Source organism: Rattus rattus, chromosome 4 (genome assembly GCF_011064425.1).
Source record: "Rattus rattus isolate New Zealand chromosome 4, Rrattus_CSIRO_v1, whole genome shotgun sequence".
Lineage (NCBI taxonomy): Eukaryota > Metazoa > Chordata > Mammalia > Rodentia > Muridae > Rattus > Rattus rattus.
Genome location: NC_046157.1, coordinates 52,316,947 through 52,331,241, shown reverse-complemented (window position 1 = coordinate 52,331,241; position 14,295 = coordinate 52,316,947). Strand labels below are relative to the sequence as shown.

At 47.2% G+C, this 14,295-nt stretch overlaps 1 protein-coding gene across 1 annotated transcript; it reads left to right on the top strand.

Annotated features, from left to right (window-relative positions):
- The first annotated feature begins 644 nt into the window (after positions 1-644).
- On the top strand, positions 645-8,100 carry Kcne2 (potassium voltage-gated channel subfamily E regulatory subunit 2). The gene is made up of 2 exons (XM_032900409.1): positions 645-1,207; positions 6,561-8,100. Exon 2 carries the CDS (start codon positions 6,573-6,575, stop codon positions 6,942-6,944), a length of 372 nt encoding a protein of 123 aa, XP_032756300.1. The 5' UTR covers positions 645-1,207; positions 6,561-6,572; the 3' UTR covers positions 6,945-8,100.
- Positions 8,101-14,295: the final 6,195 nt, after the last annotated feature.

Sequence of the window (14,295 nt, the reverse complement as noted above, 5' to 3'; positions counted from 1 at the left end):
CGTAGGTTGTCAGCGTCCAAGGCCTGGCTCCGTGACAGACCTCTCTCCAGAACTGACTTGATTACTGACTTAACGTGACAACGGGATTCAGAGCTTCAAGGCTGCTTTAGAGGAAAGACGCCTGTTACTCTTTCCACCAACAGGTGGCGCAACCACCTAGCGAGTCCTCGTGTGAACACCCCGCTTCCACTGCTGCGAGGTGCTCACAGCTCTACGGGTCAGGTCGTCTCTCTGTGGTTGGCTTTTGCCTCGTCTCAGGCAGGAACAGATGGCTTCCTGGGAAGCTGGTGCAGGATTACAGAGATACACCCAGTAGATAAGTAATGCTACCTCCCCTAACACCCCTACACTTCTAACCATGTCCTTTGGAGACCATCAAAAACACACCTGTGGAACGAAGTTAGCCTTTCTATTTGATTTTCCCTAGCCACAGCATGGGCCGACAGCCACAGACAGCTACACAGCCCTTAAGTGACTTTGGTTGGCCCTTTTCAAATTAGATTCAAATCCGGGCACACATACGGTGTGGTTCATTTCTCCTCCCTGTGGCAGGATCCCCCAGCTGTCACAATAGTATACTGTGTGTCTAGTTGTGGCGATGGTAATATGAAGCTAATATAATAAGCCCCCGGAGAAGCACCGGCTCACGGCGATGCTCACACACGATAGGTCTCAGGTAGTCCCCCTGCTCTGAGGACCCCCTGCCCAGTCAGCTTTGACTGTCCACTAGACACAACCTAGAATTATCTGGGGAAAGAGCTCCACGAAAGAACTGCCTGGATCAGCTTGGCCTGTGAGTGTGTCGGTGAGGGACTGCCTTTGTTGTTAGCTGGTGCAGGAGGGCATCCTGCGTCCCTGGTGTGGGATGCTCCAAGCATAGCTTCCCTCTTAATCAGAGTAGACACTGACCACCTCTGACCCTCAACAAGATGGCTGCTGGTGCCCACAGACCGTCCCTCCGAGGTCTCGGTGAGGCTCACTGGAGGTCATCTGCGCTTCTATTCACTCACTTTGTTCTGTGCCCTCCCCTCCCAGCAGCACGCAACCCAGCTCTCAGGAGGTGCTGACTACACCCAGTGTGGACGGTGGCTGGAGGGGGACTCCATCTGTGCAGCCGTGGGGAAATCTTCGTCCAGTCGTGCGTGGGGCTCTTTAATCGTGCAGCCGTGGAGGGGTATCAACACTCCTGTGAGGAATCTCTCATCCTGTAAACTCTGGTTCACCACGATGGGTTGGATGGAATCGTGACTTGTGCCCTGTCCGGGGTGAGCAGGTGTCCACGCGCATCTCCCCAGGAAAAGTTCGCGTAATGTCGCACAGAGGGAACTTGAACCACTTCACCCTCAGCCGGGCTTCACACGGGCAACTCTGTGCCCCACCCCTGTCCAGGCATCAAGGTTAATTCCCAGCTGCCAACCAGTATTTAACTTTCCACATAAGATTAAACATTCGGATTCCTAAAAGCCCAGGATTGCCGGCTCCAGGCAGCAAGGGCTTACTGGGCTCAAGCCGAAAGTGCCCAGCCCGCTGAGATTTAGTACAGCCCCGGAGAGCTAACACCAGCGAGGGGCAGAGCCTGGCTTTCTGAAAGCTTCCTGCACTGCTCACATACCGCACAGGTAAGTTTTATTATTTATCTTTTTAAAAGGAATCACATAACTTTTTATTCCTATTTCAGAAAACTAAAAAAAAAAAAAAAAAAAAATTTTTTTCTGGGCATGTGGTCTCGTTCACGCCTGCCTGCCTTCTCCCTACCCACCCCGTTCCTCCCTACGCTTTCCTAGTTCTTTTCTTCAGTAAATGCCTTCAGGTGAGAGTGTTGAAAGTGTTTTTTTAAATGAAGGATTCATGCTAAATGTAGGTATTTATATCTTATTTTTCTACTCTTCACATAAAAAATCCATGATTTTGCTGTCTGTCTCAGATAAGGGCAGTGACCCATCGTATTTTGAGCAAAGAAAGCTTCGGTCACTGGGGTCAAACGTGTGTGTCTCTCCTTGTACTGTCCAGAGAGGCCTTGTCAGATCACATCATATACTTGTGGTAGGAATAGCGAGAACAGGGGGGTCCTTTGGTGGCCGGGAGACACAGCTCAGCCGACAGAAGCAAGCAAGGTCTTGGTCTTTTGTCTTCTATACACTTGAGCCAACCAGTCACAGGAGGGGGAAACACAGGCTACTGGAATGTGTGGCCTCCAGTCGGACAGACTGAGTACTGGCCTGGCCTGGGTCACTTGCTCCTAGCCCAGGCACAGTGGTCAATGTGAGAGCCCTGATCTTAGACGAAGGGAGCTTAGTGCTGTGTAGGCTGTCATCAAGCCGCCCACCAAAGAGTGAGCTGTCCCCGTGTTCCCCAGGGGCCCATCCTGTTCTGAGACTCAGCAAGACCCACCGAGCGAGCGAAATCCAGTTCCCATAGGTGGAACCGTGTGATGGTGACAGGTTACACCTAAACACAGCGATTTCATACAGTTCAATGAATGCACACTGGGTTCTCTGGGTATCCCGAAAGCACAGTGCCTCAAGTGGGATTTGTAGGGGAAAAGAGTGAGGGCAAAACGCGTGGGATTCATGGGGGAAGAGAATGAGGGCCAAACATGGCTATATGTGAGTGAGGTCACTGCTTATTCTAGGGATCAAAATCTCAACCAACCCCTTTATCGTTTTTAAAGGTAGCTTGTTATCTATCCTTTACCCTTTGCAGATTTTTAATTTTCTTAATTTGTGTGTGTGTGTGTGTGTGTGTGTGTGTGTGTGTGTATGTGTGTGTGTGCGCGTGCACTTGTGCATGTGTGGTGTGTGGTGTGATTGCAAGCCCAGACAGGTTGCAGTTCATATGGACAGGTCAGAGGGCAGAGCTCCATTTAAAACATGGTCTCAGGTTTACTGCTGTGTTTATCAGACAAATTAGCTTGTTAGCTTCCCAGGATCCTCTTGTGCCTAACTCCCATCTCTCCACAGAAGCACAGGGATTACACACACACACACACACACACACACACACACACACACGAGCTACCCCTCCAGACCCAGGCCCTCAGGCTTGTCAGTTAGCATTTTGCCCACCGAACTTTCATCTCCACTGCCCTTACTGTACTGTTGGAGATTGGTGTACAAACTGTGGCATTCTCCTGCGTTTTTAGCTTTGGTTAGTCCTCCCTTACAGCTCCCCTCCGTCTCCCTGACTGCCTTTCACCCCAGTATTCCTTTCCCCCTGCTAGCGTGTTCTGCTTAGCATTTGAATATATTCTAACATAGTCTCTATCAATAAAATGGCCTTCGCACAGTGCCTTGGCTAACTTCCCAGCCAAGCCACATCCCATGCCTCGGTGTACACCAGTGAGCCCCTCAGACTCGGCTTCCTCAGCCTGGGCAGAGGGTAGCACTCAGGCATTTATTTACTCCCTGTGGGCCCTTTCAAGCCTAAGATTAAACCTGAACAAAAAAAGTCCTCTTGATCTGCTTAGCAGAGAAGAGCTGAGCAAACAATGGGTAGTTAGGCCACTCCATCCTTGGAGCTGCCAACTGTGTCCACACCTCCACACCAGGAAGCAGCTGAGTGCATTGTTTAAGTCTCTCTCCTCGAGATACCTGTGGATGGTGGGGAGCCTAGGGGGTCCCCTGAAAGTGAACTTAGAGCTTCCTATATGCATACATAAACTTCATGGAGAAAAATAATCTTAGTTCTTCTCCTTCAGAGCAAACTTCATTGTTTAAAGGACAATGCATTCCTCTGCCGCACCTCTTGGAAAATGTGCTTGGTGTGTTCCTGGGACCAGTCTCATCTGTTTGCTAACTTTCTCCTTAGCCGGCCAGGCTTTGAGTGGCAGGAAGAGAGATCTTAGAGACCTTTGAAGAACAGACGTTAGACAGTCAGATGAGGGGCAGGCAGGGTTGTGCTTACAGGGGACCAGAATTCAGTTCCCAGAACACACATGGTGGCCCACAAATATCTGTAACTCCAGTTCCAGGGGCTACAACACCTTCTTCTGGCCTCCGGAGGCACCTATCATGGACATGGTATGCATACATACATGCAGACAAGACACACACACACACACACACACACACACACACACACACACATACATGCACAAAATTTAAATAAATATGTCCCCTTTAAAAAGTCAGATATGAAATATACATTGGGAGTAGAGTTCTAAATGAGGGAATGGGAGGATGTGTTTTATGGGAGAATTTCTGGGCATTTATGGGCGGTCTTCTCCAGATGAGGATGCCTGACACAGCCTGTCCATGAAGGAGAGGACTGCCACGTGTTCAAGGCAGCTCACATGCTGGGACCAAGGGAGTGCAGCACGAGGGGGTATAATAGTCTAGGTAGGAGGGCGAGACTGAAATGTTCTCAGACAAGACATGGCTCGGAGGAAAAGAAGGAGGTGTGACCAGCCAGATGCACATAAGCCGTATCCCTCACCTTACAGTGCACATAAGCTGTATCCCTCCTATTACAGTGCACATAAACCATATCCCTCACTTATAATGCACATAAGCCATATCCCTCCTATTATAGTGCACATAAACCATATCCCTCACCTTACAATGCACATAAGCTGTATCCCTCCTATTATAGTGCACATAAGTCATATCCCTCACTTATAATGCACATAAGCCATATATCTCTTATTACAGTGCACATAAGCCATATCCCTCCTATTATAGTGCACATAAACCATATCCCTCACCTTACAATGCACATAAGCTGTATCCCTCCTATTATAGTGCACATAAGTCATATCCCTCACTTATAATGCACATAAGCCATATATCTCTTATTACAGTGCACATAAGCCATATCCCTCCTATTATAGTGCACATAAACCCTATCCCTCATTTATAATGCACATAAGCCCTATCCCTCCTATTACAGTGCACATAAGCCATATCCCTCCTTTTATAGTGCACATAAGCCATATCCCTCACTTATAATGCACATAAGCCATATCCCTCGCTTATAATGCACATAAGCCACATCCCTCACCTTACAATGCACATAAGCCATATCCCTCCTATTACAGTGCACATAAGCCATATCCCTCCTATTATAGTGCACATAAACCGTATCCCTCACCTTACAATGCACATAAGCTGTTCCCTCCTATTAGAGTACACAGAAGCTGTATCCCCCATAAGGATAAGCCAGGAGTGGGTCAGGTGGGAACTCAGGGCAGGCCAGGTAAATCTTGTTAAGGAATTACAAGGTTATTTTAAGAACAGCAGTAAGGTCCTGTGCCCTGTGATGTAAGATAATGGTAGCTCTACTTCCCTTCTTGTAGAGAGGGTGTCCTTGTGCAGGGAGAGAAGGGCACTTGCAACCTAAAGAGATGTTTCCAGGAGGACCACACAGTGTTTCAGAGAGATGGTGGTGGCCGTGGGGATGAAAGTGAGAGACGGATTTTACTGTGAAGAAAGCTCCGTTTACATTTTTTGGCGTTACTACCTAAAATACTCTTTTCTAGTGTGTGTGTGTGTGTGTGTGTGTGTGTGTGTGTGTGTAAGTTTTTCTACCAGCCACAGCCAGCCTTTTGACGTTGTGACAAATGTCATCAACAAAATTCACACAGAAGAATTGTGTAATGAAGTAGTTACAAAGAAATATTGCAACATATTGCATAAATTGCAACAAATGTACACATATATATACATACCATACCACACACATACCACATACACACACACTCACTACACACACATACCACATATACACATACTTATTACACACACACACACACCCCACATATGCACAGCACACACAGCCTCATACACACAAACATACATATCATACTACACATACCACACACACACACACTTATGTCACACACAGACTCGCACGTGCTCACACACACACACACACACACATGCATAGTACCTCATAACTTCTTAGTGCTTTAAGTAGCTTTATGCTTTAAGGCTGCATATATGGCTATCTGGGCCACAGGTTGGGCACACCTGATAAGCCTAGGAAATAGGACAAATTTTTGCCTTATTGCTGCACGTAAATCCCTGCAGTTTGTAAGAACAAAATGCCACTGCTTCTTTGAACAGCATGCCAGATGCATGCTGTGCACGATGTACACACAGGGATGCATTTGCTAGTGGCCAAGAGGTCACCCATGTTTCTCGGCACAAACAGATACAAGATGATTGATAAGAACTCAACGTTCGAGAAAAACACCAAAAAACAAAAAACAAAAACAAACAAACAAAAAAAAACCAAAGATATATGGTTATATAAGCATCCATATATATGCACACATTTTTCTACTTCCTTCAAGCCTTTCTCCATTTTGTGTGTATCTAGTGTGTAAACGCCTTTATACAGCATCACACCTTCTATTACATTTTATTGTAACGGTGCATTCAAAAAATGGATTTAAAACAGTGACTGTGTTTGACTTAAAGACTACCCAAGCTTTAACTCAAGCCCGCACTAGCCTGGTTTAGAGATTGCGTTCTCTCCACTCGCTCTCGCCTCCCTACCTCCCTGAAGGTAGCCAAAGGGAGGAAGAGCCTTAACCTTACTGATCTCTGTTCTCGTCCCAGCAAGGGGGAAACATGACCACTTTAGCCAACTTGACGCAGACCCTGGAGGATGCCTTCAAAAAGGTTTTCATTACTTATATGGACAGCTGGAGGAGGAACACAACAGCCGAACAACAGGCGCTCCAGGCCAGAGTGGATGCCGAGAACTTCTACTACGTCATCCTGTACCTCATGGTGATGATCGGCATGTTCTCCTTCATCGTGGTGGCCATCCTGGTGAGCACCGTGAAGTCAAAGCGGCGGGAGCACTCCCAGGACCCGTACCACCAGTACATCGTGGAGGATTGGCAGCAGAAGTACAGGAGTCAGATCTTGCATCTGGAAGACTCCAAGGCCACCATCCATGAGAACCTGGGGGCGACGGGGTTCACAGTGTCACCCTGATAAAGAACGAGAGTCCATCTGCCCAGGATGGGGTGCTTCTGCCGCCTCGAGGCCCCACTTGCCCTTGCTTGGAAGAAAGCTAGTTCCTCTGTGCAGCCTGGCTGGCGGTGGACGCAGGTGGCGTTCGATCTCAGTGGTTTAGGTGAGCCTGGTGGGGTGAGACTTTATGCTGAGGGCCTCTTGTTGCTTGCTAGGCAATGTAAATGTCATTTAAGTCAATTCCAATCATGAGAACAGAGGCAAACATGAAGCATCGGGACTGGGCAGGGGCAGCGGGGATAGAAAGCAGAGAGTTACAAATCTTTCAACCTTCTTTCTCATGAAATATTAGTTTGAATGTAGCAAATTCAGTTTATGAGTAAGTCAAAAGTGTCCAGACGCTGGGGTTTAAATCTATCTCGGGCTTGCAGAAGTGACGGGAGAGCATTTACTCACTGATTTATGGGCAGGAGTCTGAGGTGGTCAATGAACAAAAGTGTGGGGTTATTTTGCATCTACAGCTTTCCTGGTATTTAACTGATTTGGACATCCGGACAGAGCAAACACTGAAAGGACAAATAACCCACACCAGAGGCATCAAATATTCAAGAGCCCCCAGTGCAACCCAACTTATTTTTAACTTTTCAAGGAAACTTAAGCTTTAAGTTCTCTGGCTTGACACAGTGTGGCCTTCCTTCCCAAACATCGTACTCTTTACTTGGTTTTAGATTCCATTTATAGCTTATTTTCACACACATTTGACATGACGCAAGCTACAGAACACCCCGCTAGATGTTTGCTGCAAGCTGGACAGTGGCTGCTTAATCCTTTGCACCACAGTGGAGGTGCTAAAGAGATGTTGGTCAAAGGCTACACATTTTAATGGGGCTGGGGATGCACGCTCATAACCCAACCCTCAGGAGACTGAGGGGGGAGGGGCTAGCTGAGGGTCCAAGCCATTCTAGACCCATTGCCCTCCAAGGTCAATAAAGGTGCCTTTTGTCCTTAGACACTGTTACCTGAGAGGATAGTTAGGTATCCTTACCACAAAACAGTGGCTACATGAGATGATACCTTAGTCATTCCACAATGTGTATAGCTTCAATATATCGTGTTATGTGTGTAATACAATGTAACCTGTCCTTTAAAAAAAAATAAAGTGAATACTTTGCACAAAGGATACAGAGTCGTCATGCCAGAGCTGAAGGGCACCTTGGAGGTTGTTACCCTGTGCCACTTCACCCACAGATGAGAAGACTGCAGTCTATCAAGATTAGATGTTCTCTTCACTAATCCAACTCCGTGATGTTTATCTGCTTGGGTTACTGGCCCTGGGACCTGGGAGAGGGAGCCCTGGGGGTTAGAGATGGGGCGTGGGGAGATGGAGGAGCTAACACACGGGGTGAGGGAGTCAGCTGTGCACTCGAATGTGACAACTCTTAACAGAGCTCAACAGGAAGTGGACACGGCCTAAACAGAGACATGAGAATGAGGACACGATAGCGCAGGTAGGACGTCCAGGGCGAGTGAGACACATGTGGATTCTCAGCATCCTGTGCTCCATACCCCATGTCTTTACTCTGGGCACAGCCATTGTGAGTGGGCCTTCCAGCTTCAGAGTACAAAGGCAAGACTCAAAGGAGACCATCTCTGTTCCCATAAGACAGAGCCTGACTGGATGGTTTGTAGGGGCTGTGATGAGCCTGTTCTTCTGGAGGCTGGAAAGATTGAGAGCAAAGCTACCAGCATCTGAGGTTCCTGGTGAAGGTCTCATACAGCTTTAATGCATGCAGAGAGGGGATGACCAAATACCAGACCCAACCTCATTATAGCAGTGTGTGCCCTGGTAGTCAGTGCAGCCCGGTGAGGGTAAAGCTCCCGCCACAGAAGGCCACGCCTCCCTCTCATCTCAAGTTCTAACGTGAGTTTTGGTGGCCACACACCATAAAGCCAACTGCGATATCTGTCTCTTTATAGGAGAGACGATGTGCATGAAACATCTGCTTCCTACATGTTCAAATTTGTGCTACCAGAGAAACTAGATGGTGTTAGGGTAAGTCTCTCATGTTCCAAGAGCAGATGTGCTATGCATGGCTTCCTCCCTCAGACCAGAAGCCTAACATCCTGTTGCACACCAACATGTCCAACCTGGATAGCTCAGACCCAGAGATCCTACCCTGGGGCTGTGTCCAGCCAGGTTTTCTACCCTGGTAATGACTTTTCTTTTTTTGTATCAAGTCAAGGTTCCCTGAGCCTCCTTCCTGACTATAGGCCCCGACCTTGACCAGTAAATATCGTATATTCTTGGTTTAAATTATTTCATTGGCCTTCATATCCTAAGAGACTTGGATAAACATTAATATTTTTTTCTAACAGCTCACAGTGGTTATCCAGATGAACCTGGGCCAGGGGAGCCGACTGTTCAGTCCAGCCAAAGTAGGCAGACAGGCTACTGAACCCTCTCCTAGAGCAGATTTTTACAATTACAAATCCTTTCTCTTTCCCTTTGAGGAATAATTCTTACATCTAAAAAGTGTCTCTTAGAAACACAAACACTGAGACCCTGCAAGAACAATTCTTCTACAAACATCTCTCTGAAATGCAGTCATTTAGACGGCTGGCCATGCCCCTTGCAGGTCTACGTCACGTACAGGGAGTTTTTTTCCCCCTCAGAACACAACACAAAACACAGCCTCCTTCCCAGTGTTTGTAAATTTACCAAGGTCTGGCATGGGCTGGCCTAAACCTCCAAAAAAAAAAAAAAAAAGAAAAGAAATTTTTTGCATTTCCTTTTTATCATTTGTGAGATGTTATAATTATAGTGTGTCCTTTAGAGGCCTCGTAGAATTAAACTGTAAGCCAAACGCTCACTGGCTCATCTGTTAGCCAGGAAAACGTATCGGTGGCTAAATCCAGGCTTTCATTAAGCGTACTTTGTCATCACTGGAAAACATATTTACAACATAAACATTAATCAGTCAACTTTATTAAGTATTTTTATGACATGAACATCAATCAGTCAATTTTATTTAGGGGGAACAAGAGAAATGCTACATCTTTAGGTGGTAGTTAATACGGTCACCTTCACAGGATCTAGACTCAGGTAACAGACAAGCCTCTGGGGACATCTGTGGGGAATATAGACTGCTATAATGAGGGGGTAAACATACTCTACATGGACGCCACCATTCCCTGGGCTGGGATCCTGGATGGAACCTAAAGGAGAAGGCCAAGCAAGTGCAAGCCTTGAGCACTCTCTTCCCGGCTGTGGACCCTACTTAGCTAGCCTAGACAAGCCCTTACTTCCCTAAGATGCTCTGTCAAGTCTCTTGTTGGGTTAACAGCAGGTAACTAACACGTTGGACAGGTGTCCAGTTGTTGATTCATTTACCCCAGCTCCCCCTCCAGTATCAACTTCAACCAAAGTGAGGCTTTCCAAACGAAAATGCCAAGTCAAACAGCTGGGGTTTTTTTCTCTCCATGTCCCCTTTAGAGTCTTTCTGCTTAGCCTGCTGGTTCCACACGCCTGAGTCTTAAATAAAGTGCAAATTCAAAGCTATCCCAAAAGGAACAGGCGATAGGGGCTGATCTGATCCTAGTCTCACAACCTATGGTGAGCCCCATGTCTGGCACGTGCTGGACTAAACCTCTGGGGGGGGTAACCCATTCTTTGCGTTTCTGTTTCATCACTTATGATATAATTATAGCGTGTCCTTTATATGCCTCGTAGAATTAAATTAAAGTCTCAAGTGATATTCTCTTGATGGCACAACCAGGTCTGTGAAGCCCTCTGCAAGCTAACATTTTCTACTTCATCTCCACAAAGAGACATAATGAGATCTGAAGGTAGATTTCTTGGGTTCAAGTATCCACCCTGACATTAATGTCAGCATTGGGCATCACTTCCCCACTCCACGAAAGAGGGAGTTGAGGTGGAGAGCTCAGTGAGAACTTTCCATCTCCACAGCCATCTTGTACAGGGCTGCTGTCTGCCCTCCCTACCCGGCACGCTTTCGGGGTTCACTGGTTAGAAATGAAACTGGGAACCTAATGCCAGGGCATCCTTCAGTTATCCAACAGGGACGCATTCATATTGTCCCCGCGGAGGAATGCTAAATCTAAAAAACAAAACGACAAAAAACCTGGGTCCTCTTGTCTTCAGCTGTAGAGAACAGAAGTCAACAAACAATGCACTTGAACAATGGGTCTCAGGTCGCACCCCACCTGCTGCGGACCACCCTCAGGGGTCCCATTTGGATTTCTTCAATAGCCTCAGATCCCTGAGCAACTGGCCTGGTGCCCACAGCGCCTGCGCTTGGAGCAACACCGTCTTTGCCCTCAGCGCCTCTGCAGCCACCCTGGAGCCACTGCGCCTGCGTATCAAACGGTGCCCTTCACCATGGCGCTTCCTTTCCGAGCGGTGCATTTCGGGACATGTAGTTTTCACGACCGGATTGTGGGAGTCGTGGTTTGTGAGCACCAAGCGAGGAGGCCCCTCCGCATTGAATTGTAAGTGTGTGATTGAATCTTTGGGGCGCTGGGGATCCCTCGGTCACCTCGCGTTCGTGCTTCTCCCTGGATGACACTTGCTGGTTACGGCCACACAGCGCATGGGAACCTTAATAGTCTGGTCGCTTTGTTTTGGGGACGCAGGGAGGGAGCAATGATAACTCCTGGCCTTCTTCCTCTCCCCTTAGTGGAGCGCATGCGTGGGGGCGAGAACCTGGCTGGGCACTTCCAAGTACCCAGGGATAGCAAAGCCCTGTTTGATCTGTGGTGCCCCAGATCGCACAGGTGCTAGAGTTGCTCAGATGAGGTGCACCATAATTCACGGGCTCTCCAAAGTTTTAAAATTTGGAGTCTGGCAACCCGGATAAGGTGGGTCTAGCTAGATTTCTTGAAAACCAAGGCCTGTGCTGAGCGGGCTAAGTGAGGTCCAGGCATCAGGGGAGAGCTGAACCTACCGATGCTTTAAATGGTTGGCTGAGGAACTGGAGTGAAAGGGGTAGAGACTGGGAGTGAAAACAGCTTCAGGCAGTTCACACAAGCTGCACAGGTGATGAGTGGTTGGAGTGAGTGGGTAATATGCTGAGATTGATGGACCCACGACTTGGTTAGCCCTGCCAGGTAGCTTGTAAGCAGAATATTGCCCATGCTGCTTTCATTGGTGTAATCAGAATGGGTGAATACCTTCATTGTTTCTAGAATAAAACCTGGAAAGATACTTTGCAATAAAGATCAAACCTACTAGCAGTTGTATCATCTAAGCCCTTTTGCTACCGTGAAGAATTAGGCCTGAATGGCTTTTCTTATATTTTAATGGCTTCCAGCTGTCCTCACCCTGCTGGCTTTGACTCACTCTCTGCTGTCAGCTGCTGCTTGTTTCTGGATGGCACCAGGAGTCCGTGATTCGGAGCAGACAGCTCACTGAGAAGTTTAGCTTTCTTGGTCATCCGATTTGCAGAAAGCTTGCAAGCTGCCTTGAAGTCATCTACTTTGGTGCATGTAGTTTATTTTAAAGCGGTGGGTGACAATGATGGAGGATGATCTGGGTCTCTTCTCCTCACCCCACCCACTCCACTACCATTACAGAGTTAGTTCCCTGTGCTTTTACCACACACGCCCCACTCCTGGTTTTTATTCTCTTTCTCCTTCTTTGGCACAATTACGTGAACCTGAGATTGGCCACAAATTCACTCTTTCTCTGTACCTTGGTGACCTTGAACTCCCGTCCCTTGACCTCCACCCTCAAGTGCTAGGATTACAGGCCTGCACCAAGCTTGTTTGTGAGTTAGCACTCTGACTGAGCCACCTCAGCCCTGTTTCTCTCTTTTGAGACCTTACCTTTTTTTTTTTTATTCATTTGTTATATATGAGTACGCTGTAGCTGTCTTCGGACACACCAGAAGAGGGCATCGGATCTCTTTACAGATGGTTGTGAGCCACCATGTGGTTGCTGGGGATTGAACTCAGGACCTCTGGAAGAGCACTCAGTGCTCTTAACCACTGAGCCATCTCTCCAGCCCGAGACCTTACCTTTTAACCCTCTACTTGCTAGTCTTTTTGACATCAGGTTCTGTGACATCAGAGAGAGGGGAGAGTTGTGAATTCCAGAGTGGGAGACTTATTCTTTGGACCCTGATATTCCAAGAGCACTTTGACTCAGGAGGCTAATGGCTTTCCCAGGTCACATACCTGTCCCTTACTGCCACCCGGAGTAGAGTCCTGTCCTCCTCCTCCTCCTTGCCCTTAGTCTTTACCCCATACCTGGCGCCTTGTACTGACTGCATCCTGCCCCATCGCTGTTCATTATCTGGTAGGACCATTAGGAAAGGAGAGACATTTTCAAGACAGTAATGCTTTCTGTGTGTTACTCATGCTTCTTCGTGATTACTGACTGGCCAACTCCTGAAGGAGAATTTACTAATGAAGGAGGCTTTGAGAGGCCAAGGTCACACTGCTGCTGAGCGTAATGGGTTTACCAGATCTCCAGACCCCTGGGTATTTTCTTCCATTTATTTCCTCTTGTAAGCACCTTGGGCCCGTTTGTTTTCCTTGACCTTGGGAGTCAACGTCCCGTGCGTATCAATTCACACAGGTGACTTGTGGGCAACAGTTAAATCATCTACCATATCACATGTACACAACTAATTAAGAAAGAATTATGAAAATAAAATAGAAACGATTATTTTGTTTTAATATACAGAACGGCTAATCCCTAAGATTACTAGACGTTCAAAGTGTAAATTCCAGCAGCAGGTTATAACACGCAAAGAACTCATTTTTCCCAGCGTAGGTCGGAATCTGCTGCTGTTTAAAGGCAAACACGTGTGGCACCTTCAACCACCTCTATAGCATTTAAACAGGGCTTTGCATTATATGCTCCTTGGTTTATCTGACTTTGCGCAAGTCAAAGGCAAAACTTGGTTATCTTGAGCCAATAGCTGGTTGGTTTTCAAAGTTCTATAACCTTGAATAGACTGAGGTCTGAATTTTATATGTTAGATACTTTTTTATAATTGGAATTTCTTTTTTCTACACCGTCTCCCAAGAGGTTTACTTCGGGAAGCCCATTCTATGAGGTGTATGAAATTTCCCGTTGCTTTCCTAATTCTAACCTTAAGCTCATAGGAAGGAGTGTGATTTTGAAGCTCTCCCTCTGTATCCAGGTGACTTGCTGAGGCTAAAGTTCCCAGACCTGACTGACTGGATGTGAGACAGGCAAGGGCGAGGAAAACCTGGGGTCGGTTTGATTTGAGCTACACAGAGTGCTTTCCCAGTGAAGCAAGTTGGGGTCTCCCCCATGCCCGTGTGGAGCTGCAGGCACACCTCTCTAAAAAAAAAAAAAAAAAAAGGCTATGGACACTCCAAA